Raw genomic sequence first — 27,090 nt, forward strand, 5'->3', positions numbered from 1 at the left:
GACCTTGTGGTGACTCTGTGGCTTTTTGGATGCGGCATGGCACCTTTGCTTTCCCTCACAGTGGCCTTTATGACACTCCAGGATCCGTCGTTTTCATGGGTTCGTACCAGAAACTGGCCAGAAACCCCCAAACAATTGATTTTGGAGCATCATCGTCCATTTTTTCCACCATGTAGCCTCATGAAGGATGTCGAGCTGTGAGACCTGATTGTCTGGAACTTGGAGTTTGCATGTTCTCCCCGTGTCTGCGTAGGTTTCCTCCAGGTGCTCCAGGTTCCCCCACCTCCAAAAACATGCTGGTCAGGTTGGCCCACAGTTGTAGCGGATCAGAATCAACACTAGCCTGGCCTTAACCATATCCGTAAACTCCGATCAATTATCATTTGCCTGCAAGTCATGTCTGGATCTGGCCGCGTTACATCAGTTGAATTTCAACCTACCATTCAGCGAGCGGGGGAGGCGGGGCTTGTAGGTGACGTCAAGCATTTGATTGGCAATGGCGGCGGATACGAAAGTAAAGGAAGCTCTTCAATCCGTTCTGGCTCGGCTCCCAAATATCCAGAAATGAAAATTACCCCCAAGAGTTATGACAGCCTCCTCCTGGAGCCGCCACCTCAACGTGGTGGAAGGTTTGAGCATCTGAATAATCCTGGAGGCTCTGTTGTCGGGGGCTTCGTGCCCCTGGTAGGGTCTCCAAGGGCAAACAGGTCCTAGGTGACGGGTCTGACAAAGGGCGGTCCAGAAGCCCCTTATGAGAGACCAACAGGCTCGGCTTCTGTGGACCCACCACCTGCAGGAGGAGCCATAAGGGGCTGGTTCAATGTGATGTGGGCAGCTCTAATGGCCCGGAAACGGATTAGTGGAAGAAAATGGATGGATGGAGCCATGATAGCTGCTTCACTCACTGGGGTGCATTACATACTGTACTTCACGACCAAACACTAGCGATAGGGTAAAATCAAATCCAATAGTTTCAAACTTTCAAAGTCACCCCAAGTTCCAGACCCTCTGTACGACATGAGTACGAGGTTATGGTAAGACCAGGCTCGGACTAACCCAACATTTGATCTACACAGTGTATAATGACAATAAAGTTCTTCATCCATTCGTTTACAATACGTACATGTTTTGTAAGATTGTTTCCGTATAACTAGTACCAATACAAACTCAGGGATGTACTTTAGGTTGGAACGGTTGGAAGAAACGAGGTTCGCTCCTGTACTTCTTCACACAGACCACCGACAGACAGCACCACACTCTATCCTTTGTGAATCGTATCGAGTGTCACTTTGAAGCAATGGTTTTCAAAGTGGTTCAGGGCTTCACCATCTCAAATAGAAACCTGCAAAATAAAATAAAAAAAAGTCTCTTCTCAGAGCCAGACCTCGTCTCAAAAACAGACCCCGAATCCCAGTGGGACTTACATGAAGGTCAGAAGAGTTTGCCAACCGCGCTCTGCAAATCTGTGGTATCTGAACTTTGAACATTTCTCGCTGTGAGGCTGCAATTTTCAAACTGAATGAACTTGCAAAACATTTCAGTGCATTTTTTCTCCATAACTTGCTACAGATTCGGGATTGTGTACCTGCCTCCTCTCTTTCTCTGAATCCGCGCACTGACATTTGCAGCCTGAGCGTGCGCAGGTGAAATGATTAGATTTTCTAATGAAAGCATCAATCCCACATTAAGACGCTCTCTCTCTCTCTCTCTCATCAGCGCCGACTCCCTACAGGCCTCATTTAGCCGCCCATTCATACCCATCCACGCCCGCACAATGGCGAACCCGCTGATGCACGCGCTCACGCCATCGATCGATCCACTCCACGCCTCTTTCAACAGCGTTCACAGCGGCGTCGTGGGATTGTAAAAAGCTCATACGTTATTATCGAGTTTGATGGCAGGTATAATTACACGCGGGGCTGGCTTCACCATTCATTTGTGTGTGTGTGTGTGTGTGTGCGGAGAGAGTCCGGGTTATAAAATGTTAAATGAGGCGGATAACGGGCGGCTCCAGGAAACCAAATGTGCGCGAAGACGGCGAAGAATGCTTGTGTGGTTTTTATGGGCAAAATAAGGCAGGTTCTCTCGAGCCGGGGGTCTGTTTTACGAATCTGTGGTGGAATTTGTCTTCAAGCGGTCGTGGTGCAGATGTTTTTTATCTGGCGGATGCTTAAAGGCTCTGGAAAGTTAGATTAGTTGATGCTTCTCAGTAAACGGTTTGATTTTGAGAGCATTTTAGCTTCATTTTGAACACAACACACTATTGAATAATGAATGATCTCATGAATGAGGAGAGTGAAGTATCCGAGGCACAACTGGATGAGGCTAAATTATGTTCTTGGAATAGAAAGAATATCATTTAACCTCATCCAGTTGTGCCTCGGATACTTCATTCTCCTCATTCATCAGATTCTGCCCGTTCCTTCCGAAGAGTGCCTGGTACTACTATACACGATCGAGATCCAGTGAGCGCCTCTGGCCTCCTCCTCAATGAATGATCTCAGTTTAGTTGGTCACTTTACGATGATATTGGCCAGATCCTGGACGTAGGGGGTACTCGGAGTATAAGAAAGATTGGGAACCACTGGTTTACATTACTGTGACAGTTTTGCTCCAAACACACTACAAAACGTAAATATCAAGCATTGGATTAAATGACTTGAATTGAGGAAATGTTTCTTGTTTTGAGCGGTTTTCACTCATTTAGACACTTTTCCTGATCGGACCAAGTTTACTTTGCTTGTTTGAGGACATTTCAGACCAGTTCTAGGGTAAATCTCACTTGAAATAAGAAAGTAAAATTGCCAATGAGATAAGACCAATTTTCTAACCCCATTGGCAAAGAAAATGACCTGAAATAAGGACGAAATGTATCGAAACGAGTCAGAAACATCTCAGAACAAGTGAAATAATCCAGGACAAATGACCAACAACTTCTTACCTAGTCAAAACAACTAAAATTTGGATTATTATGCTCAAATTGAGATGTTTATACTGATCTAGTTAATTACTTTTTGCAGTGCACTCCTAGAGAAGAATTGAGATGTTAGAAATGCATTAGGAAACGTGCGCTCCCTCATTCATTGTAAACCAAAAATAACGTTCAAGGGGGCGTGGCCGAGCCGAAGGGGAAGGAGGTTTGTTCAAAATGTTCCACTCTTTTTTTTAGACTTTTTCTGGCAGACTATATAAGCAAATATCTCAGTTTCAAGTAAATTTTCAACGACATCATTGTTGAAAATGTTTTGAAACACCGCGTGTTGCCGCAGATCGATCGTGTGTGCATTTAAACAGCCTGGTTCTCGGATTGAAGACTTTAACAGGATGTTTCTCAGACGTCCTTGGACCGATTTTCCATCCATCCATCCATCCATTTTCTTCCACTTTTCCGTTGCCGGGTCGACACATTGCACCAGCCCCCTATGGCTCCTCCTGCAGGGGGTGGGTCCACAGAAGGACGGCCTCACGATTTAATGGGCCTGTTGGTCTCTCATAAGGGGCTTCTGAACCGCTCTTTGTCTGACCCGTCACCTAGGACCTGTTTGCCCTGGGAGACCCTACCAGGGGCACAAAGCCCCGAAAACGGAGCTCCCAGGATCAATCGGGCGCTCAAACCCTTCCACCACGTCAAGGTGGCGGTTCCAGGAGGGGTGGACCGCTTTTGACCGTTTAAAAACTCAGAGAAGCATTAAAATCTCAACTGTTTTGACCTTTCCATGGGAAGCCGCTCTGGTTTGTCAAACACGCTCCAGAGAGTGAGAGAGAAGTGTCGGGTTTACAGCTGTTCACTACCCGACACCACCCCCCCTCGGACAAAAAAAAGAGAAAAGAAATACAATAATATACATGAAAGGTCCAGATCGTGACTCTTCACAAGTTTTTGATCGTCATTTATTTTACTTCGGCTCACAAAATCACACATAAGGTGTATTAGAGTGTCTCGTTTCGTAATAAATAAATACAAAACTCAATGTGTTTAGTGTTTAGTTTAGCACTGTGTTTCAAATTCAGGTTGATTGAAACACATTCAACTCAATCCAGTCCAGTAAAAATATTTCTCTATTACAGTGAAGTGAAGTTTGTAGACCCGAAAACCAACAAACTGTGAGGAAACATTTGTGAATTTACTCTTCGGACTTTTCTTTCAAACGTAGTGAAGTTGTACCAGTCCGTGCTCTCATGAACATGAACCCATTGTCCTTGAGCTGCTTTGGAAAAGATGGTTGTGGTTTTGTAGCAGTAAAAAAAAAAAAAAGAAAAAAAAAAAAAAGAAATCGTTTTCCTGCTGCTCAGCGACGGACTTGGAATCGCCGTAGTCTTGGATACGAGCTGGCGCTGGCGAAAAGTGTGGAGAGGAAAAAAAAGTTTAAACTCGGTGGATGCCATCTGTAGTGGAAAGACTGGAGATTACCTTTGTCTGCGGGCTGAAGCTTCAACATTAGCAATTAAAAAAAAATGTCATTGTTTTTGTATCGGGGAGGATTGGGAGTAAAAGGATTGTTGTTGGGGTTGTTTATAGCAGGTTGCACCAGCTGAGGAAGTCCCGAGGAGAGAGGCTGCACGAAAAATACAATCCTTTCTGAATTCAGTCGTCTCAGAGGAATGGAAGGACTAAGTGTATCAGCAAAGTAACTGGATGAATAAGAAAACCGTGCGATGGATAAAGGATGGATATAACCACTACACTGGCGGGTTTTGTGCTCTCCCCGTGCCTCTCATTCATCCAGAGAAAGGAGCAGCTTCGGGCCGGGCAGCAGCCGCTTTCAATCGAGCCTCTCAAAGTGAGGGGCAAGTCACCAAAGTGCTGCAAGCTGCGCTGAGGCCGAGCCGGACAGAGCTCCTCTGTGCTCGGAGATCCTCTGTGCTCAGAGCTCCTCATTGCTCGGAGCTCCTCTGCGCTGAGAGCTCCTCTGTGCTGGGAACTCCTCTGCGCTCGGAGCTCCTCTGCGCTCGGAGCTCCTCTGGGCTCGGAGCTCCTCTGCGCTCGGAGCTCCTCTGGGCTCGGAGCTCCTCTGTGCTGAGAGCTCCTCAGCGCTCAGAGCTCCTCTGGGCTCAGAGCTCTTCGATCCCGACACCGGCCCAGTTCGGTTTTGGCCGCCTGAGATGTCTCCCGGCTGTGCAGAGCGGCCACTCGGTCTCTGAAAACGAGCACTGTCTGAGGCCACATGTGCAAAGTCATTACGCTACTTGATTCTGCTTGAAGTTGTTCTTCCACTTTCGGACTTGAGTTTAGTCTTTAGATCCCACAGAGGCTGCACACACAGTATGCAAACTCCTTTGAGTGTTAGAGCATTCACTGCAGGGCAATATCGCGATAATGATATTGTTGCGATATTTCACTAAACCATTTCAAAACGTTTAAACCAACATTGGAAGTCACTAGATGGAGTGAAACAGCGCCCCCAATTTGACGCTGGTGGCCAAAAAGAGTACTGCATCCAAATTTACCATTGAGAATGAATGGGAGAGAGTTAGTGTTAACCAGATGCGGCGCAAAGGTAGGTCACCCTCTGGCAGACCAGCGTAGTTGGGCTCCCTTGCTAGGCTGTCAGGAAGCTGAACTCCCTCCCTTCCCTGTCCCACACCAAGGACTTGAGAGAAACGGATCATGAACGGGACAATCAAATCTTTTGAATCTTGAAGTAAGAAAAATGAATTGAGTCATGTGACGTCGATCATCCAGCCGGGCGTCTCCAGTCCCCGAATGTCACAACACAAAATTGTAACTGATTGAAATGCCACATGTGCACCCAGAGTTTTGGATCATCAGATTTCTCAAAGGAGTAAAACAGAACTGATTGAGTTATGCGATTACTCTGACAATATAAACATGGCCAGTGAATTGGTTTAAGCACTTGAACAAATCCAACATCCTTCAACTCAATAACGCAAAATCCTCTTCAAATTCTGAGTGGAAAGACTTGAAACTAGAAGTAAATGATTTTGTAAATACATCTAATTACAATTTGAAGTTGCTACTAAGCAGGGCTGCAAAGTGTCTTTTCCCCTCAGTCCCTTTAGTCCCAGTGAAGCGTGTTTCGCACTTTACAAAGTCAGTTCTGAGAGGCATATTTTGGTCATGGCTTTTTCATGAACAACTCGACACAATTTGGGTGAAACGCAGCGGCGTCTGTGAGCGACAAGTGCAGACAGCCGCCCGCTCGAGTGGTCTGCCTGGAAGATAATGGACTCTCCCACTCCGGGGCCGGGGTTAGAGCGAAATACGAGAAACTATTTGGACGAAAGTGGCAAAGAATCAACAACCTGGAAACCTATGAATAATAATGACTCACTTATTCCAGTGTCATTGGCTTCAGGGACTTTTCTTGCTTTGCTTTTCTTCATGTGGAAAGTTTTATTTTTTATTTTCTTTGTCTGTTTGTGTTTGTGAAGTCTGAGTGGCCGGCAGAATAATTCCAAACATGCAAAGTCATTTTTAATCCCGTGAAAACAAAAATCCTTATTGACGATGTTAGCCAGAAAAATGTAGCTTTGGTGCCTTTGCTTATTTTAAAGGGACCTCTGGGATCAGGGGGGAGTTCTTCAAATGTCCAATGGGTGTGATTGACAGGCGTATTAACCAATCAGAAGAGCCAGATTACACTTTCACAAGTCGTAGCTACAAAGAAAATATATGAATTAAAAAGAATATCATTAATATCAGTCACTGGGTCCACGATCTCTCTGTACAAGACCAAAAAATTCCTCAAAAACAAAAGTATTTTTCCTCTATATAACAGTATGGGCCTTTAGAACGCTGTGATGTCACCTGCAGCCCAGCTATAGACAGCAACGAGAAGAAAACAAAGCATGAAGCATGACGACACCAGTACATTTCAATCAGGAAGTAAAAAAAAAAGATTGTGGAATGACATGACATGAAGAAATAAGTAAATAAATAAATAAAAAGCATCAACATCTATGCAGGTACATTCTTGGTAAGTGTTCGGTTCCTGTTGGAGTTGGATCGATGTGAAACTTTCCAGACTTTTGTGAACAAAAAGATCCCGATGTTCCTGCTTTGGAACAGATACAAAAAGCTGGAGTGCTTTCCAGCAAGTATAGCCAAGGCTAATTTACAAAGTTTATATGTAAATGTGTATGAGCATATGAGGGATTGCATAAAGAGGCTGTGGATGCAGATTGGCCACGACTTGACCTCGTGTGAAGGACTTTTAGGGCCCGATCTTGTTTTTTGTTTTGTTTTGTTTTTGTTTCTGTAGCTCTTTCTTTCGAGAGACATGAACATTGTTGAGCTAACAATGGGTAAATAAAGATTTTAGTTTGACCCGTAAGAGCCTAACCCCAGGCTCACATTAACTACGGTCCGGGTTCGGTCCGGGTTCGGTCCAGGTTTGGTCCTGATCTAGTCCGGGTTTGCCCCAAACTACCACTCACAGTGAGTCCGGCTGACACTGTGGCTCCACCGGCTCCGGCGCCAGACGCTGCTCCAGGCACAGAAACGGCACTCGCCAGAACAGAAGTGTGCGGGTTTCCCGCTTGGTGTGAGTTTACGTGATGATTAGCCCCGTATATACGTAGTTTTTGTAAACAAAAGCCGCATTTGCCAGAACAAAGACTCTCCCCCAGTGAAGTGGATGCTTTAACTCACTCCTGCCCCCGTGTCACTGGTAATGGAGAAATGTTGACATTTATGACGTTACGCGTGTGTACAGGTGTTAAACGAGACCAGATAAGTAGCAGATCGATTTTATTTTGAAATACACCGGATCTTCTTTCCTCACGAGACCTGACTTCCAGCTTGGCTCGTGTTTTCCGTCAGCTTGATCCGCTGGGGCTCCGGCGTCCGGCAAAAATAGACTTCTTGCGGATTCTGTCCGTTGACGCCGGACGGCCTCGGTAGCCGGACCTGGACTTTGCGGAGCAGTGCGAGTCTGCAACATTGGGTTTAATGACTTCCTAAGTTTGCGGATGCCGTACCGGACCTTAACCGGATTTCATGTGAGCCGGGGGAAAGACCTAAAGGGGCTGGATGCAAATTTGCCATTTTAAACTCACTACTGCCACCTCATGTCATACGTGTAACTGTAGCTTCTATATTAAGCTCTTCCATGACGGCACTTCGGACACCTTTTTTAGTGACAGTGCAGGATTTTAGAGGCAGTTGTGGTGAACAGGTCTGGGCTCATTCTACACATTAGGACATTGTTGGAACATGTAACGGGAGGAACACACATAGTTTTGACATTTTTAAACTCCGTATAGTCCCTTTAAGGAAGAACACAAGGCAGCGCGGTGTAAATGAGGAAATGAATGTCCGTGTTGCTCCTTGGTGTGTTGTAAGGCAATTTATGTATCTATAAATGATCGCTGTACATATATTTATATAAAAAAAGAATTATTACAAGGGTAGCACGTTTTAGCCTGGCCTAGTAGTCTGGACACGAAACTGGGAGAAGGCGGGACTAGTGACCAGTAGCCAATCAAAGGGCGTGATGAAGGCAGGGCGGCAGAATCAAACATGGCGGTGCACCAGTTGCTCGGGAAAAGGGTTTTGGTTGATTTTTCCCTAACATAGTGGACAAAAAACGGACCATTAACGTATATAGATTTTTTTGAAGGCGGAAAATGAGGCAAGTCTATCTTGACAAAATGACTGGTTCGTCTTTGCTGATGTCAGACCTGGCCTAAACACAAACTTTTTTTTTTTTTATCTGCCCAGAACTGATGCTACATGATCACGATTTCAATACCGTAAATGCTCTAATATAGGCCGGGGCCTTTATTTACTCAAGGGCATCTAGGACCAGGCCTTTATTGGAACCAGGCCACAATTAGAGACAGGCCTTTATTTCTATTTTAGCAAAACGGACGACCAGGAAAATGAAGAAAAACGAGATTTGTGTCCATTTGCACCTAAAATATTAGGTTCATTTATTAATTCACATTTCAAACCCTCTCCCAGCGGCTGGAACATTGACACCTTTTATTTTGTCGGGACAACAGGAAGTGTTTCGTTGCTGTTAGCGGAGCTTTGACATCAATGTCACTGCAGGTTTCTGTTTCGTTTTTACCGCGGACCGGATTATTTGTTGTTATCTTGTGTAAAAGGCGAGTTTAGACGGAGCGTTTGTGTTTGTGATCGATCATGAGACTGACCCGAGAGAAGACGAGACGCTCGCGCTGATGGGAGGAGTTATTTTGAGGCGTGGGACTGACCTGCACACGGAGCAGCTGGACGTGCTTTGAAGACGCGATGGTGACTTTATTAAAACCCTGGAGGGTCACACGACATTTGTTGTTTGCCCTGTTTCCACAAATAGTCACAGGAGGTTTGAAAAGTGGCTAAATCTGTGTCAAAGTTACGCTCGGATCAGCTCCTCCGCAGCGTCCTCCTCGGCCCAGGTTCCCGTTTGTTACTTCCTGCACGTGAGTTTTCATTTACACCAGTATGAGACACATTCCTGGAGAGAAACATGGGGAATATTTCTACCACTATAGTTTCTAATAAAAGCCCCGGCCTGTTTTAGAGACCAGCTTTAATTTGCCTCCGCCAGCCTCGAACCCGGTCTCTGTCGGAGACCCGGCCTCTGTTAGAGACCCGGCCGCTAATGGAAAACAGGCCAGTATTAGAGAATTTACTGTATATTTTGTACCAATGAAACCTTCGAGGCGGATAATCAAAAGGCTTTTATCGAAACCTGAATTCCGTAAGGACTTTTCTCACATCGCTTTGATTCCCTCGCCTTTGTTCGGGTGAATTTCCCAAACTTTCCGACTCCGCGCTCGCCTTTATTCCATCGCGCTTTCACGCTTCAGATCGGTGAAGTGTTTCGCAGTCGTGCACAGTGACAAATGTTTTCCGACGCAGTTATTTTCTCCAAACGCTCTTCATTATCCTCCACCTGCTCGAACAGCAGAGCCCTCTCCGTCATGTTGCTGTTGTTGTTGTTGTGTAACGCTCTCCGGGAAAAAAAAAAAAAACACAAAAAAACTCTCGAACTGCGAGCGCGACAGAAGGAAGTCACACCTGCTTCGGAAAGGATCACAGCCGCTTTATTTTTAAATCCGAGACGACGGTTTTGTTTGCTGCTGGAAGAGCTCGTGAGGATCAAGAAGAAATGATGCATCAGCCTTTGCGAAAGTGTTGGAGAACTTTGCAGATTCCAGATGCCCTAATTCCGACAAATCCCCCCATTGCAATTTTGATTTGAGTGCGATTACTCTCGCAGGCGGGACGGTTCCCCTGTTGCCGTGTTTTTTTTATATTCTTTTGTGGGTTTACTTTTTCAATGCATTTTTGTCACATTTCCGTCGCTCTTTTGAGGCGTTTTCAGCGTTGTTTACGTTTCATTTTTGCTGCTATTTTGACATTTTTTTTCAAGAAGCCTTTAGATTTGGGCAAAGACAAACTGGAGAAAATGTGCTCGGTTCTGGTGGAGATGACAGAGAAGATGAAAGGCAGATGAGGCGAAGGAAGGAAGGAAGAGGGAGGGAGGAATGGAAGGAAAGAGAAAGAAAGAAAGAAAAAGGAAGTAAGGAAGGGAAAGAAAGAGAGAAAGAGAAAGGAAGGAAGGAATGGAAAGAGAAAGGAAGGAAGGAAGGAAGGAAGGAAAGAGAGAAAGAGAGAAAGAGAAAGGAAGGAAGGAAGGAAGGAAGGAAGGGGGAGGGAGGAAGGGAAAGAAAGAGAGAAAGAGAAAGGAAGGAAGGAAGGAAGGAAGGGGGAGGGAGGAAGGGAAAGAAAGAGAGAAAGAGAAAGGAAGGAAGGAAGGAAGGAGAAAGAAAGAAAAAGGGAGGGAGGGAGGAAAGAAAGAGAAAGAAAGAGAGAAAGAGAAAGGAAGGAAGGAAGGAAGGAAGGAAGGAAGGAAGGAAGGAAGGGGGAGGGAGGAAGGGAAAGAAAGAAAGAGGAAGGAAGGAATGGAAAGAAAGAGGAAGGAAGGAAGGAAGGAAGGAAGGAAGGAAGGAAGGAAGGGAAAGAAAGAGAGAAAGAGAGAAAGAGAAAGGAAGGAAGGAATAGAAAGGAAGGAAGGAAGGAAGGAAGGAAGGGATTGAGGTCCATAAAAACTCTATTTTTCATTTGCATAACTCAAAGCTGAAAAGGGAAGGTGTTGGAACCGGCCCCATAACCTTTACCCCCGCCTTAACCCAGTGCATTTTCTCCACTTCAGCTTTACCCAAATCTCAAAGCTCCTCGACTGGAGCTCACAGCTGATCACGCCTCATGTGAAAGCTCTGGACCTGCAACACTGATCTGAACAAATCTCATTATTTTTGTCACATTTTTTCTCACTTTTTGCTGTTTTTCCTCGTCACATTTTTGTGTATTTTTTAATGCTTTTTGTCGCGTTTCTAATCCTCATTTTCTTCTCGTTTTTTTCGCTATTTTGAGTCTTTCTTCAACAAGCTTTTATATTAATGCTCGAGACAGTGTGCTTGGTTCAGGCGGGGGTTAAAAGCTCAATCATCAGAGCCGATGCCCTACAAGGTGAGCTACTTCTCCGGAGGTAAATGGGCCGGTTTAAACTATAAAACTCGATCTCATCATTCAAACTGCTCAGTCACCCTCCTGCTTTCTCACACTTTCAAACATTATGAATGAATGAATAATGGAATGAAAGAAAGAGAGAGAGAAAGAAAGAAAGAAAGAAAGAAAGAAAGAAAGAAAGAAAGGAAGGAAGGAAGGAAGGAAGGAAGGAAGGAAGGAAGGAAGGAAGGAAGGAAGGAAGGAATGGAAGGAATGGAAAGAGAGAGAAATATAGAGAAAGAGGAAGGAAGGAATGGAAAGAAAGAGAAAGAAAGAAAGAGAGAAGGAAGGAAGGAATGGAAAGAAAGAAAGAAAGAAAGAAAGAAAGAAAGAAAGAAAGAAGGAATGGAGAGAAAGAAAGAGAAATAGAGAAAGAGGAAGGAATGGAAAGAAAAAGAAAGAAAGAAAGAAAGAGAGAAGGAAGGAAGGAAGGAAGGAATGGAAAAAATGGAAAAAAGAAAGAGGGAGAGAAAGGAAGGAAGGGAATGAAAGAGAAAGAAAGAGAGAAAGAGAAAGGAAGGGAGGCATGGAAAGAAAGAGAAAGAGAGAGAGAGAGAAAGAGGAAGGAAGGAATGGAAAGTAGAAAGAAAGAAAGAAAGAAAGAAAGAAAGAAAGAAAGAAAGAAAGAAAGAAAGAAAGAAAGAAAGAAAGAAAGAGGGAGAGAAAGAGAAAGGAAGGAAGGAAGGAATGGAGAGAAACAAAGAAAGAGAAAGAAAGAAAGACTCGATGTCATCATTCAAACTGCTCAGTCCCTCCTGCTTCCTCACACTCTCAGACATCATGATCCCTCGCAGCCTCCCGGCCCCGTCATATCGTAATGCATTTGTCTCATTTGTTAGCGGCTGCAGTCCGGGGACGATTGATTGCTGAATAATATGCTCGATTTGAAACTCAACCAAGCTAATAATGCCCTATTGATCGTAGCATTAGCCGCCGCCGCCGCCGCCGCCGCCGCCGGATGTGGCCGAGCAAAAAAACAAAAAAACAAGTTGATGCTATGTGTTTTAATCAAATGTAATTACATTATACGTCTCACTAAGCTAACATGGTCCAATGGGGAAGACGAACGGCCACTGCACCAAACACTTTATTTATTCACCATCGTGTTTCTCAGAGCCAGTTTGGAAAAGTCAATGAGCCAACTACGCGTAATATGCCTTTCAAGATGTTCACTTTGCCTAAATTATGTCTTTACCTCAATGTCACTTCTTCACCAGCTTCTAAAGTGTGATACAGCTCGAAACCGAGAGCCATAATAACAACATTCACGAACATGGCACCTTGAGCATGGGCATATAGTAGTCTTTTTAGGCTAATGTAAATTTGATGCTACTGAATAATTTCTTCACTTTCCCTGGAACTCGTTTCCCCCAAGACGAAAGACAGAAAAGTGCAAAACCTGCAGAAAAGTTTTGCGCCTATAAGAGTGCAATGTTTCCACTGTACTGCACCTGTCAGTCCTGTAGTATTCAGTGTTTTAGTCAAAGCAGCCATAAAAATAGTAAATCTGTAATGACATATGGCAGATGGCACTTCGGCGTCCGATTGCTAATCACAAATCAAAAAGTCCGAAGTTTCAATCCGGTAAGTTTCTGCTAATCTTAAAGGAATAGGCCACCGTTTTTACATACTGAGATATGTTCTTACCTTAGCTTTGACGAGTTCTTTAGGACCTGTCTGGTCTTCACCCGTGCCTTCAGTCACGTAAACACAGCGCAGACGGCGTTAGCATTTAGCCTCTCCCTCTCTCCTCTATAGCTCCAAAACAGGTCAAGATAGAAGCTACCAAGCTCTTCCACGTTTTCCCTATTTAAATATGGTTACGTGAAGTGTAACACTACAAAGTATAGTTACACAAAATTAAACAATGTGGATTTTCTAAGCGGATAAAAGGGGGGACTATACTGTAAGGCGTAATAATACCAGGAGTAGTTTGGCATCCGCACAGTAAAGTGAAGATTACTGCGCGGATTTCGAACTACTCCTGGTACTACTCATTTTTGTAACTCATTTTTTTAGTCATTTTTTGGTCACATTTTTGTCATTTTTTTCGTCAACTTTTTGTCTTTTTTTGGCCATTTTTTTAGTCAAATTTTTATCCAATTTTTGTCACTTTTTTGTCACTTTTTTGTTTTTTTGTCTTTTTTTTTGTCACATTTTTGTCTTTTTTTGCCATTTTTTTGTCAAATTTTTATCACATTTTTGTCACTTTTTTGTCAATTTTTTATCAAATTTTTATCACTTTTTTGTCACTTTTTTGTCAATTTCTTTTAATCAAATTTTTGTCTCATTTTTGTGACATGTTTATCATTTTTTTGTCAATTTTTTGTCATTTCTTTTGTCATTTTTGTGACATTTTTGCCACTTTTTCATCAACTTTTCGTCACTTTTTCGTCAAACTTTTCTCACTTTTTTGTCACATCTTCATAATTGTTTTCGTCTCAGTTTTGTCACTATTTTCACACCTTTTTCTCCAGAAGCTTTTGGATTGGGGTAAAGCCAAACTGGAGAAAATGTGCTTGGTTCAGTCGAGTTAAGGGATTTACTTCCCCGCCTCTCCTGCCAGTCTAATGAAACAACATTTTTGGTGTTTGTTACATTTTAATGGAGTTTTTCCTTGAAAGAAGCCGACATGTTTTAGCCTGATCAGAGTTGTGTGTCGTGTTAGCAAATAAATGTGTTCCTCTGAGTCGGATTGAGATTCCTCCATGTCATATCATGGCTCACACTGCGGTAACAAAAGCCCTACACAGAAGATTGATGTACTTGCCTCTTAAAGGTCAGCGTGTGAATACTTCCAGCTACGTGTTGCTTGTACAGGTGTTATTCTTTTGACATTTTATTTATCTCAAACAGCCACTGTACAATATTGACCCAGTCTTCAACCTAATCTTACAATGTCCGAAGGCAATAACAGCCTGCATTAAAAAGCAATTGCGTTTTACAACCAATTTAATTTCCATATACAGTTTAAGACGCGGGATCGTTACAGCTTTAATTCTGCTGGTATTACCCCACTATTATCTCTGCGCCGCTGGCTTTGTGGCCAATGTAACGCCTTTTAAATAGAGACAGTAAACTCCTATGTGTTTAAACTGAATTCACTCGTGCGCCATTGACTCCAACCGGAGCTTTTCACTTTTAATCGGCCATTTAACAAACTCCCAAAGCTTAATGGAACATAGTGTCTAATGTAGGGTCTTCCCTGTCTGTGCATTTCATGGCTGTAGGGAGTTTCTCACAAGCTTCATTTTTGTGGCATGTTCAGCGTTGGTGGCATTATTTTGAAAAATCGCTACTTTATAGAGAAAGTAATGGGTTAGAGAAGTTTTTCCCAAGTGGTACATGTGCACTTACCAGGAGGCAGAAGGCGAAACTGAACAGTCTTTCAAAATTCTTTTAAAATAAAACTTCTTTTCAGTGATAATTTGCTGTAAAAAGGTTTGAATTTGAGAGTGCTTTTGCTTTATTTTTTGACAACTATCTGAGTTTAGTGAATAATTTTCGAAGTAATTGGCTGCACCTTAGAGTTTGGGTACTTTCAGTAGAAATGAAAGACTCAAGGGGTCTGTGAGACAAAGAAGGTCGGGAACCATTGCATTAGAGACTCCTGCGTCACTTGTAATAAACATCTATAGCAGGGGTCTCAAACTCATGTGGACTGGGGGCCAAAAATGCGAACCCAGTGTTGGTCGGGGGCCGCAACAGACGAAGCCTTTTATATTAAGTCAATTATGATTTAGCAACTTTTTATTGATTGCTATAATATAACTTAAAACAGACTGTATTACCCATCTGCATATGTTTAAGCTTCTAGAGGTTTCCAATCAGCCAACCATTTGCTGAGCTGACAGAGAACTGATGGGGTTTTATTTTTTACTGTCAATGTTGCTGTAATTATTTGCAGTATTTTAATACATTTCCATATTCTCTATTTTTAATGTAACTATGGATCATGTGTCGCACATGTGTCCTTAATAAAGATTAAATTCATTGACCTGATAATGTCGCTCTGAGAGAAAAGGATCCTCACTTTACTGTTGTGACGCTTTTAAACACTAAAACAATGTGTTCACTTTGCAAAGTCCTAAAGGTAAATATGGTAAAGGTGCTTTTTGTCCTGCAGAGCTGTAACTTATCCAGCTCATGTTTAGCTGAACAACTGAAGTTTCTCATGTTCTGACGTCTCCACCTGTTTCAGAAGCTCCTCTCTCTCAGGCGCTGCTTTTAGTCTGTTTCTCTGTTGAATAAAGTTGATAAGTCGTCTGCAGAAGCGCCGCATCTCCCTCCCCCTGTCTGATTTTGCCTCATGGGGAATGTAGTTCTAACGCGTTTAATGCAATTTACCGGCGGGCCACATATAATATAAATAAGTAATCATCTCGCGGGCTGCAAAAAATGACCTCGTGGGCCGCATCTGGCCCCCGGGCCGCATGTCTGAGACACCTGATCTATAGCCTTTATTTGGCTAACACGTTTTCTGACGCTGAAAGCTCCATTTCACGCCGCCATAGAAGCTAAACCAGCTTGGTATCAATCCGATAAATGCGCTCACAGAGACCTTCCATGCTGTGAAGTTGTCCAGCCGGCTTCTCCTTCTCCTTTGCTGCAGAGCCTGGGAGCAGGAAATGTTGAGATGGAGAGAGGAGACGACCCGAAGCAACGAGCTACAGGGTTGGAACTAGGGCCACTTCCGAAACGAGCAGATTGGCAAGAGGTCTAACGCCAAACCGGATGTGCGTCAGCCTCCGAATTGGGCTGTCAGTTAGGACAGAGTTAGGAAAAGGAGCCTCAATGCTAACTATCATAGCCACTTTAGCATAGGGACCTCTGATGCTAACTAACCAGTGATTAGGAGCCATGTGCCGTCCAATCCCACCCTCGAGTGATTCTTGCGCAACCACTGTTGATTGACAGGTACATGTTAGAGTCATCACAGCACAGATACATGTCACTGTTTTAAAGAGTGACATGTGACATGTCAGTAAATGAAGCTTAAATGAAGGCAGTTTGTGCTTTTGCTTTCATTTAGTAGAAACTTAAACCTTGTGGCTAATTTGCTACTACAGCTTTGTGAAACAGCTGTTGAGATAAAATAAGGCTAAACGGAAATGTGAAGGATCATCTGGATTTTGTTTGTCTGCAGTCTGCCAATAACCTTAAAGAAGAAGAACAGCAGCTGTTGGTGATGTCACTTCCCCTTCCCCTGGTTAAGGACGGTCGAATTGGGAAAATGCTGCTGAAGCAAAAGTTCTCTAACTGCATGGAGATCTAACAGTTGACCCCATGAAAGGTTTGGGATCAGGAGCTCGGGTTAGGACATAGAGGCTATAATTTGATGGTTTCGGACGCAGCCTAGAACTTGTACTAGATTCCTAAGTTACTCCAAGTACTCGAACGTGCTTCTAGGTGACGTGTTTACCCCCAACACTGGTTATGTTTACAGTAGAGCTGAGTAACTACGGAGAATTGCCGACATGTCGTATTTCTAATAAGCGTTGTGACTTTTTCAACATACTTTTATTTTCAGCGAGTACATTTCCAGGGGTATAAACATTTGAGAGACGATGCATTTTCTAGCAGTGAATCTCTCTAAAGCTCGTCGCTCTGCAGGCTCCTAAATTCTGCGCTTTTTTTTTTTTTTCCTTAAGGTTTCAGTGTCAAAATAAAAATGCCAAAATTGGACTTGCTCACTGTGTTTTTTTTTTAGTCTTGGCAGCCGGACTGTGTTCCTCGCCGCGAGAAAGAGAGAGTCTGGGATGCAATGTTTGAAAGAAAGTTACCATGTTTTTTTTTTTTCTTTTTCAAACTCACTTCATTTCTACAGCACATTTTACAAAGCGGTTTCCAAGTGCTGCATGTGATGACGGTCGAGACTGGATTTGAATAATTCAGACCCATATTTTAAAGAACGAACGGTTGCTTTGTTCTGAATTGCTGCCTCATTGTTTTGCCTTGTACTTATTCTATTATATTTGTTATATTTTGTTTGTCTCTCTCTGCAGCTGCATGTCAGAGGCCCAGCTCGGCAGTTAGAGGAGAGAGGACCTTGCCATGTCAGCGCCCCCTCTGGTCGCCCCGGGACGCTGCAGGTGTGTGGGCGCCATGCTGGTCCCGCCGCTCCTCTTCCTCCTGCTCTTCATCAGGACAGGACTAACCCAGACCTCAGAGGACCCCGCCAGGCCAAGCCCCAGCCCGAGCCCGAGTCCCAGCCCGTTCGATCCGCTCGGCCGCCCGGAGTGCACCAAGAAAGAGCATCCCAAAGTCTCCATACGAGGTCAGGCCGGGTGTCATTGCTGTTTTGCGTTCTGGCTGGTTTCTGTGCACAAAAACGAAAGGGGTGCTTTGATTTTAATGCTTGAATTGAGTTTTTGGATAGCTTTAACCGCTTAACTCCCACCTGAACGGATCCCATTTCTCCAGTTTGGCTTTACCCTAATCAAAAAGCTTCTTGGGGAAAAAAGCACCAAAATAGCCACAAAAATGAGAAGAAAACAAGGATGTAAACTCAACAAACGTGACAAAAATTTAACAAAAATGTGACAAAAATTCAACAAAAATGTGACAAAAATTCAACAAAAAAGTGACAAAAATTCAACAAAAATGTGACAAAAATCAACAAAAATGTGACAAAAATTCAACAAAAAAGTGACAAAAAACTCAACCAAAAAGTGACAAAAATGTGACAAAAATTCAACAAAATGTGACACAAATTCAACAAAAAAGTGACACAAATTCAACAAAAAAGTGACAAAAATTCAACAAAAAAGTGACAAAAATTCAACAAAAATGTGACAAAAATTCAACAAAAATGTGACAAAAATTCAACAAAAATGTGACAAAAATTCAACAAAAATGTGACAAAAATTCAACAAAAATGTGACAAAAATTTAACAAAAATGTGACAAAAATGTGACAAAAATTCAACAAAAAAGTGACAAAAATTCAACAAAAATGTGACAAAAATTCACCAAAAATATGACAAAAAACTCAACAAAAATGTGACAAAAATTCAACAAAAATGTCAGATGTGTCAGATTAACACCCAAGCAGCCACTGGGTCACAAAAAGTAAAACTACACACAAATATGAAGCTTTCTTTGTTGCATAAAAGTTGCATAATGCAGCTTTAAACCCGTCTCTATCCATTGATTTAGTCACATGATGTACATATAGGCAACATTTGGGCATTTTTACTCACTAAATGCTTTAATTTCATACAAAAATTTAGTTTGATTAGTTTTGCTCATAATATCAAACAATCCATTATATCAATACAATATGATTTTAGTGCAAGAAGAGGCAGAAAACCCCAAATGGCTCAAAATTACGCCTCCACTGGTCAATAGATACAAAATCAATACATGTACAGTCTTAAGAAACAACATCTAAAATAAATAATGAAAAGAACAACATGAAAGAGATAAAACACCATAGAAATCAATTATTGAATTGAAGAGAAGCCACGTGTTTTTCCCCTCATATTTATGTCAATAATTCAGGTTCTCTAAAGTGTCTCAGCACAAGCCGTCGAAATCTCTCCGGATTTGAAAACGCTCACCGCCTCGAAAGGCCAATATTGTTTGCAGATCAAAGCAATAAAAAGATATTGCCGCACATAATACACGAGACGATATCTATTCTCAGCATGTTTCCATCAATGCGCCGTGTGTCCGACGCTGTTGTTTATAGTCTCTCCTCCTTCTCCCCACAGACAAAGGTCAGCGGCTCAATATATAATCCCGCCGCAGGTTCCTCTCCCGTCTGTCAAAGGGAAGGATAATTTGTAGCTTTAATATGTTGTGTCTTATTTTTCTGAGCCAATCGGGAGCGGGTGAAATCAATAGGGCATTGGAAGCAAAAGAAATACGGCTGCGGTGTGTCGGGCGAGTGACAGTCGATTTCGATCCTCCACAGATTCCACAGATGAGAAGCATGTGGTGAAATTACAGGCGAAAACTAAATGTGTTTACAGGAGTGTGTGTGTGTGTGGGGGTCAATTTAATGTTTAACTTCAACATGCAAGAATTGAATAAACACCTTTTAAATCCTGTGGACACTGTGGAGAAGGAGGTGGACGTGAAGACGGTCTTGTTGTCGTTTGCTGCTCAAGGTTTTGTGATCTTTCAAACTCCCCCACGTTTTTGTCACTCCTGCCAATGCACGTGTGGAAGAGATAAACCTTAGAGCCAACACCATTCAGCTACTCAGCTCCACTTTTGTTGCTCGTTTTTCCCCACTTTCTGTCCGCTATCATTAGTGTTGTTTACTCTGCCCACTGACACAACGCGTGCAACCAATGGAAATATGTTAAATCAATGTTGAAACTGAAATTTTGAAGAAAGATCTGGTCATTTCTCTTTTCGTTTCAATTGAATGGGCGGGACTAAAGACAGATGCTGATTTTGAACTAGAAACCGCTGTAACTTTCTTCACACTGAACATATACACACACATTTCATTGCATATTGTAGGGGGTTACTGCATCTTTCCACTTAAACTATTTACTTGCCTTTCTATTGAAGAGCACACATACTGAATTGCGTCCAGGTTGTACTTTGGTCTTTGGTCCTCCTGGTGTTGTTGTAAAGTACTATATGAATAAACTTTTACTGGTTGATTGATACATTTCTTGTCCACATGATGGCGTAGTGGAGCAAATAAAGCACCTTGATGCTTCGAACCATGTGTGATGCCATTGGCTGTGAGGCTTCAATGCTTCATCACTAATGATTATGTCACATTGTTGTTTTAAAACTTTTTTTATTCATTTACTCAGTATACAAGCTTACCTGTACAACATGGGTGGAACAAAGGGAAGGCGTGGTCTTTGTCGGCCATTTTGAAATCTCAGGCTGAACCATGTGGCAGGGGGGAAACTGGTCTTAACTTTTCACTGAATTTCCTTTTGCATATGATTTTTAGCATGGTCTTTATTAGTCAGATAATGAACTGTTATAATTTAGGACTAAACACCAACTTGTTTTAGGTAAAAGGTTACAACTTGCCAGCTAAACTTACAGTTGGAACTCACCCATCAAGGTAATGGTACTTTCCTGTGGGAGGTCCTTCCCATTAGGAGAGGTATAAAACCTGCTGTAGTCACTGGGAGAGGCCATTTTGTTCATGCATGTGACATTTGTCTTTGAGAAGTTCCTTGTTGTGGAAGAATACATTTTGCTTGGTAAGAATCCTACTTTTTGTGTGAAGTCTGCCTGCCCATTTCGAGTCGAACTATTTTAGCACAAACCAGGTTACTGTGGATTTTCTTACTCAAAAGGTGGAGCAAGCCCTCTGGCCAGGCTGTATAGGTATATACAGGTATATAGCACAGTAATGGTGATACAGTTGGAGATGTGACAGCGTGACAGTTTGGTGTGTTTATGCAGATGAGTAGCAGACGTCTGGGGCGCTAATACAATCAGGAGATGGTTTTAGAGGAAGACAGGAAGCCCTTTGTTTCAAGGACAAATTGTCTAAGTGTGAAAAGAGGATCTCGTCAGGGACGCAGGACGCCGGCGCTTTCCGGCATTTGGCTGAAACTTGGCAGGCCACCAGACGATGCACTAGTTTGTGTATTACTGCGACTAGTAGTGACTAGTAGTCACGTATTTTTGAGTAATCTGTAAAAACTCTGATGGCGGCCATTTTAGGGATAGGTTTGCCTGAGTCCTCCTAGGAACGCCCCGACCTCCTGGAGACGCCTCCGAGCTTTCATCACCAGCCGAGTAACCAACCACTGAAAGGATCAGAGACTCTTAAAGAGACAGGGGCCTATTTCAAGACATTCGCTACAGCCATTTTGAGAGAGCAGTTTTATACAAGGCAGTTATTCTAATTTACTGCATTCACAGACCAGCAGAAGGTTTGGTCATCATTGTAGTGTGATATAGACTGGTGCTATGGGATTAAAAAAGCATAATACCCCCTCTTTAACTCTAAATAAAACTGTCACAGCAGACGTCAGAATAGTGACAATTCCTCATTTCCAAAACACGAGCTCGGTCACGGCTGAGGCGAGCTGTGCATGTGCGCAAGTTGGGACAAAGTCATTTAGAGCCAGAACTCTTCGCCAATGCTAATGCCGCTAGCGCTAACATCCACAGCAGCTCATGAACCCTCTCACTGAGGAGGGTCTGCTGCTGAAACATCATTATTGTGATGAAAGAGTTACCTTTGCCTCTGTGTCGTCTTTAGAGTCAGACTCGTGTCCAGCAGCTGTAAAAGAAGCTGAAGTTCGTCCTTTTGTTTTCCCACATATTAAGTAGCCACGTGAGCTCCGAGTGCGTCTCAGCCCTTCAGAGAAATCCAACAGAACTTTATTCGCCAATATGACTTACCTAAATAGCATTTGTTTGTCACAGTGAGGGTTGTAATACTGCATCTGCTGCCGCCGATGTGGTGACAAGGCACATATTTCAGAAGTGAGGAATTACAGCTCTGCTTTTCACCCAAAATCTGTGCCTGTAAACTCATCCCTGCGCCAAATCGGGATGTTAGGAAAGCATTAGGGAAGTTAGGAATGAGTTTTTAACAACTTAACTTAAAGCACACATACTTTATCGTGCAGATTTATCGCTCGCAAACCTGCTTTTGGGCTTTTCAGCTGTGATGTTTCACCATTTAGACCTTGAGGATTATTTTTGAGTGAGGAAAGACTGACCTATTACCCTGGATTCTGTTGGTTTGTGTCTTACGGTTTGGTTGGAGCACCTTCCGCAGGCAGCAGGAGGAATTACACATGCTAAAAACAGAATGCAAGCCTCCATTGTTACCAAACAGCATGCAAACAAATCCAGTGCGTTGTGATAAAGCCTTTTGAGAGCAGAGCGGCACCGGCGATGGTTTAAAGGCTTTAAAAATGTGGATGGCACTTATGGATCTTTGACACAGATCAGAGTGTTTTGCTGTAGAAGAAGAAACGACCAGGTATGTTTTTGACAAAGGAACAACATTGTAAAAGTGGTTAAAGCTCAATAAAGTGTATACAGCTCCATATGTGGCGGTTAAAAGTAGGGTAAATCCAGTACAGGGCCTTTTAAGTGAACATGTACTTAAATCATGCAGTAAGTCTAAACTAAACTCACTCAGACACAAAATACAAACTCCAAGCAACACATTTTGCTGCAGGGTTTACAATCTAACCACGTTGCCGCCATGCTGCTTTGTTATTTAGCCGTCAAGCATCCAAACAAAGACGATTTTATGATGTTTGGGATGACTCACGATGTAAAATGAGCCCCATTTTATGCTAATGAGACTGGAGTGGATGAGTCAACCACTTTACACGGAGGACGAGCATGCGTGTTGTTTACTTTGCTGTTAAACAAGACAGACACAGATTCAACTTCAATGTCAAAAGTGTTAATATCAAAATCACAGGCTGCAAAGAACTGAACGTTGCACAAATTCCTGCAATAGAGCTGCTCGCAAAACAAACCGCGACGAGACTACGACAAACATGAGCAACTGAAATGTTCGCCGCGGTTTGAGGTGAGCTTAACCATCTTAACTCCCGCCTGAACCGAGAGCATTTTCTCCAGTTTGGCTTTACCCCAGTCCAAATTCTGGAAAAAAGCTGTAAAAATAGCAACAAAACTGAGACGAAAACAATGATGGAAATGTGACAAAAAAGTGAGAAAACATTGACAAAAAATGACAAAAAATTGACGAAAAAATGACAAAAATGTGACAAAAAAGTGACAAAAATGTGATACAAATTTGACAAAAAAATTATTAAAATTATGACGAAAAAATGACAAGAAATGTGATAAAAAAATGACAAAAAAATGACAAAAATATGACAATTACCAAAATGTGACAAAATGTGAAAAAAATGACAAAAAAAATGACAAGAAATGTGACAAAAATTGACAAAAATGTGACAAAAAAATGACAAAAATGTGACAAAAAAATGACAAAAATGTGATACAAATTTGACTAAAATTTGACAAAAATTTGATTAAAATAATGACGAAAAAATGACAAGAAATGTGACCAAAAAAATGACAAAAAAATGACAAAAATATGACAATAAATTACCAAAATGTGACAAAATGTGACAAAAAATGACAAAAAAAATGACAAAAATGTGATAAAAAAATGACAAAAAAATGACAAAAAAGATACAAAAATGAGTTGAACACCCAACAAAAAAATGATGGAAAAAAAATCTGACGTGAGGAAAAAGATCCTCTCGGCTCAGGCGGGAGTTAAGAGGTTAAAGACAGCGCTGTCTCTGCTCCACAAAAGTCAAAAAAACTCTCTCTTCCTTCTTAAAATGATTTGATTATTGATGTACTGGCTCCGATGGCTTCCAAGTTCCTGCAGTCTCAACTGGTATGAGTGACAAAGCACCGCTCAGAGAAAAATAATCTGTTTTTCAGAGAAAGAGAGAGAGACAGACATACAGTAAGTTCAATCACTGGGCACACTTGAAATTCTGTCCCGATGTTGTTTTTTTGCCTCTGTTGCAGCTGTTGTCACTGCCATCAAAGTTTATGTGTCAGTCACAAACCAACTGCCAAACTGATGCATCTAAATAGTGTATGCGCTGGCGATTTCTCATTGACGATAACCGAGACGTTTCATGTGTGTTGGCAGTCAGGCTACGACTGCTGACCGGGGAGAAGGCGAGTTTTTGGGCTAGTTTCAGGATGTTGAAACAAGGATCCTGAAACTAGCCCAAACTGTCCCAAAAGCTCTCGAGAGGTCTCTGTGGTTTCGGATACAAAGAGACCTCCAAACAAGAGTTGTATGGAGCCTCTTTGAGAGGTCCTTGGTGTCCCACAGGTCTCGGAGACATTGCAGGGACGTCACAGAAACGTCTCGCAGGTTGAGGACAACAAATGCCACAGCTGCATGAGATCACGCAGGCCTCTCGGAGACTCCGCTGAAATCAAACCTGTTCGTTTTCACCGAGATGACCTGGAGAATCAAGGATCCTGAACGTAGCCCAAACTGTCCCAAAAATTCTCCTTCCTCCCGGTCAGCAGTCGAAGCCTGACTGCCAACACACATGAAATTGTGTGTTGATTGACTTTGAGATTGAATTTCTCAAAATTCTTGCTACGTGTGGCCACCTTGGTCCGTTGTAATCACACATTTTAAAGCTCAACACACTGAGGCAGGAACATTTTGCAATAAACGATAATTGACGACTGCGTGATGCCACTGAAACCAACTCAAAAAATTGAAACCTCAGTATTCTCTTGTCCTAAAAGTCTTTATTATTAACGTAATAAACAAGAAGCTCAATAAAACGCACACAAAAAGCACCGATGATAAAAATTGAGCCCAAAATGTAGTGTTTATCTGTCATTATTGAACGAGTAGTAACTATTGTGACAGGCCTATGGTTAACACTGGCAGGAGCAGTTGCATCTGGACCTTTTCCCCCTAAAGCCAAGATCTCCGACCTTCTGAGCAGTGAGGCGGAATAGTAGTCCCGCCAACCAGACTCGGCTTCTTTACAGAAGAGGGTCTGGCAACACTCCATTGCGCGCCTTCAAAGGAAGTGACGCAGCGATATGGAGCCGACCGACCAATCAGAGCAGCTCCCTGAACGTCACGTTGTTGCGCCTTTGTTTTGTAGTTTTTCAACACAAGCGACCACTTCACGTAAGTCTCCGGTTTGCTTGTATTCTTAAGTTTTTCTGACATAAACGACAGAAGTCATTTACTGAACTCCGTGTGGCAGGAGCGCCATTGTTAATGTCCCAATGACGACAACTTTCTTGTCGCTGTTTCTGTCGTCACATCCGCTATGTTCTCATTGGCTGCTATTGTTATGGTAAATATTGAGACCATATTCAATGAAAACCGGAGAGAAGTTGTCATGAATCAAGCGTGCCGATTTATTGGACATGTGCACATGGAGACACAAGTACCTGGATACAAGATGCTCTGAAGAACAGTTCACAGCTCACAGTATTTATACACAAAGACAGCACAATGATCATACGATTATGGAATGCCCCAATGGTGTAATGGATCAGATTGACCTAAGACATTCAGAGACACTGATAAGATAAGATAAGATAAGATAAGATAAGATAAGATGGTAGTTTATTGATCTCACAGATGGAGAAATTGCATGTATAAGACAAACGTCGCCACACAAGGACACAAACACCCTCTCTCCAATTCTGGATAAGATGTCCTGACCTTGACCAAGCAGGTGCCAATGATGTAATGGTCAAAGGAGTCTTACATTGTTGAGATACATACACAAACATGCCTATAACCTCAAGGAAATGAGGTAATGCTTATAGGTCACTGTATGTAATGTTCAAATGTCCATAAAGCATATGTGACATGATGAGAGGAATAAACAACTAATGGTTCAGATTTCCATAACACTATGCGCTTTGGTTGTCCCACGTTAGTCCCGCCTCAAGCAGTAGCTTTTCTACGACAGGGTTGCCAGACTAGTCTCCTGTTTATTAATTAATAAACATCGGAGATTAGTCTGGATGCCAGGCTAGCGGAATAGTGCACACACCGCTCGGCCTCAGCGATATCTCTCATTCAAACCAGCCTCCGCTATAAAGAAGCGGCCGCGTTGCCGTTACAGTTTTCCCTATTGTCGAATCACACTAACCCCCATTGACTTTAACAAGCCCCTTTATAGCGTATGCACACATCTCCGGCTCGTTATATCACGCGCAACACAAAGCCATTCATAAACACATTCCTCTCGGTGCAATAAAACTCGCCACTTGACATTGGGCAGGTCGGCGGCACGTAGCCATAAAGTCAAACAAGCCGCTCGGGTACAAGATAAAAAAATACAGAGGCGAGTAATGCTTTTTTTTTTTGCTATCGGCTTCATCTGTAAAAAAAACAAGGCTTCGTCGCGGCACAGAGCGATCGGGGAGCAGGTTCGGGGGCCGCGGAGAGGCTGATAGGAGCGCTACAATGGAGGGTAAACACGCACACAAATTGCAGTGTTTATTTTCGAATGGCTTTGTTGATACTGCGGCTGACGTGCTGAGATGGAGAGGGGATTCGAGGGAGAAAGTGCATCTGCTGCGGGGGTGAAAATATAGATATGTGCTTGATAGATGGGACGGGATGGTTGTTCTTTCCTTTGCTGGGTTTTACTTAGAGATTACAACACCGTATTTAAACCTCGGAAACTGTGATGGTGTTTTAAAGAGGCTGTACAGGGTTTAAAAATGTTACAATGATGTATTCTCCTCCCGTTACATGTTCCAGCCATGTCCTAATGTGTAGAATGAGCCCAGACCTGTTCACCACAACTGCCTTTAAAATCCTGTCACTCAAAAAGGTGTTAATTCGGGTCTGAAGCTCTGTCATGCACGAGCTTAATATAGAAGCTGCAGTTACACGTAAGACCTGAGATGGCAGTAGTGAGCATAAAATGGCAAACTTGTATCTAGCCCCTTTAAATGATTTCCGTGACTGGCCGTCTCCGCAACGTCTCCGCAACTTGGACTGATTGTGCACATACAAAGGGCCCATGTCACTGGTTGGAGACTTGAGTTGACATGTCTCTGAGACGTCCTCTGGCAACAAGGCGAGCCTCCAGGGAATCTTGGTGAAAACTAATTTCAGCGGAGTCTCCGAGAGGTCTACGTGGT

The 27,090-nt window shown here is 42.8% G+C and overlaps 1 protein-coding gene across 2 annotated transcripts in view; it reads left to right on the forward strand.

Moving 5' to 3' along the window:
* Positions 1–27,090, forward strand: part of sema5ba (sema domain, seven thrombospondin repeats (type 1 and type 1-like), transmembrane domain (TM) and short cytoplasmic domain, (semaphorin) 5Ba) — a 517,318-nt gene that overhangs the window by 215,006 nt on the left and 275,222 nt on the right. For both annotated transcript variants that reach the window (XM_079563383.1, XM_079563384.1), the window contains exon 3: positions 17,491–17,762. In XM_079563383.1, coding sequence (XP_079419509.1) covers positions 17,540–17,762 — 223 coding nt within the window. In that variant the 5' untranslated portion in view covers positions 17,491–17,539. The remainder of the gene's footprint in view (positions 1–17,490; positions 17,763–27,090) is intronic.

Source organism: Gobius niger, assembly GCF_951799975.1.
Source record: "Gobius niger genome assembly, chromosome: 9".
In the NCBI taxonomy this organism is placed as follows: domain Eukaryota; kingdom Metazoa; phylum Chordata; class Actinopteri; order Gobiiformes; family Gobiidae; genus Gobius; species Gobius niger.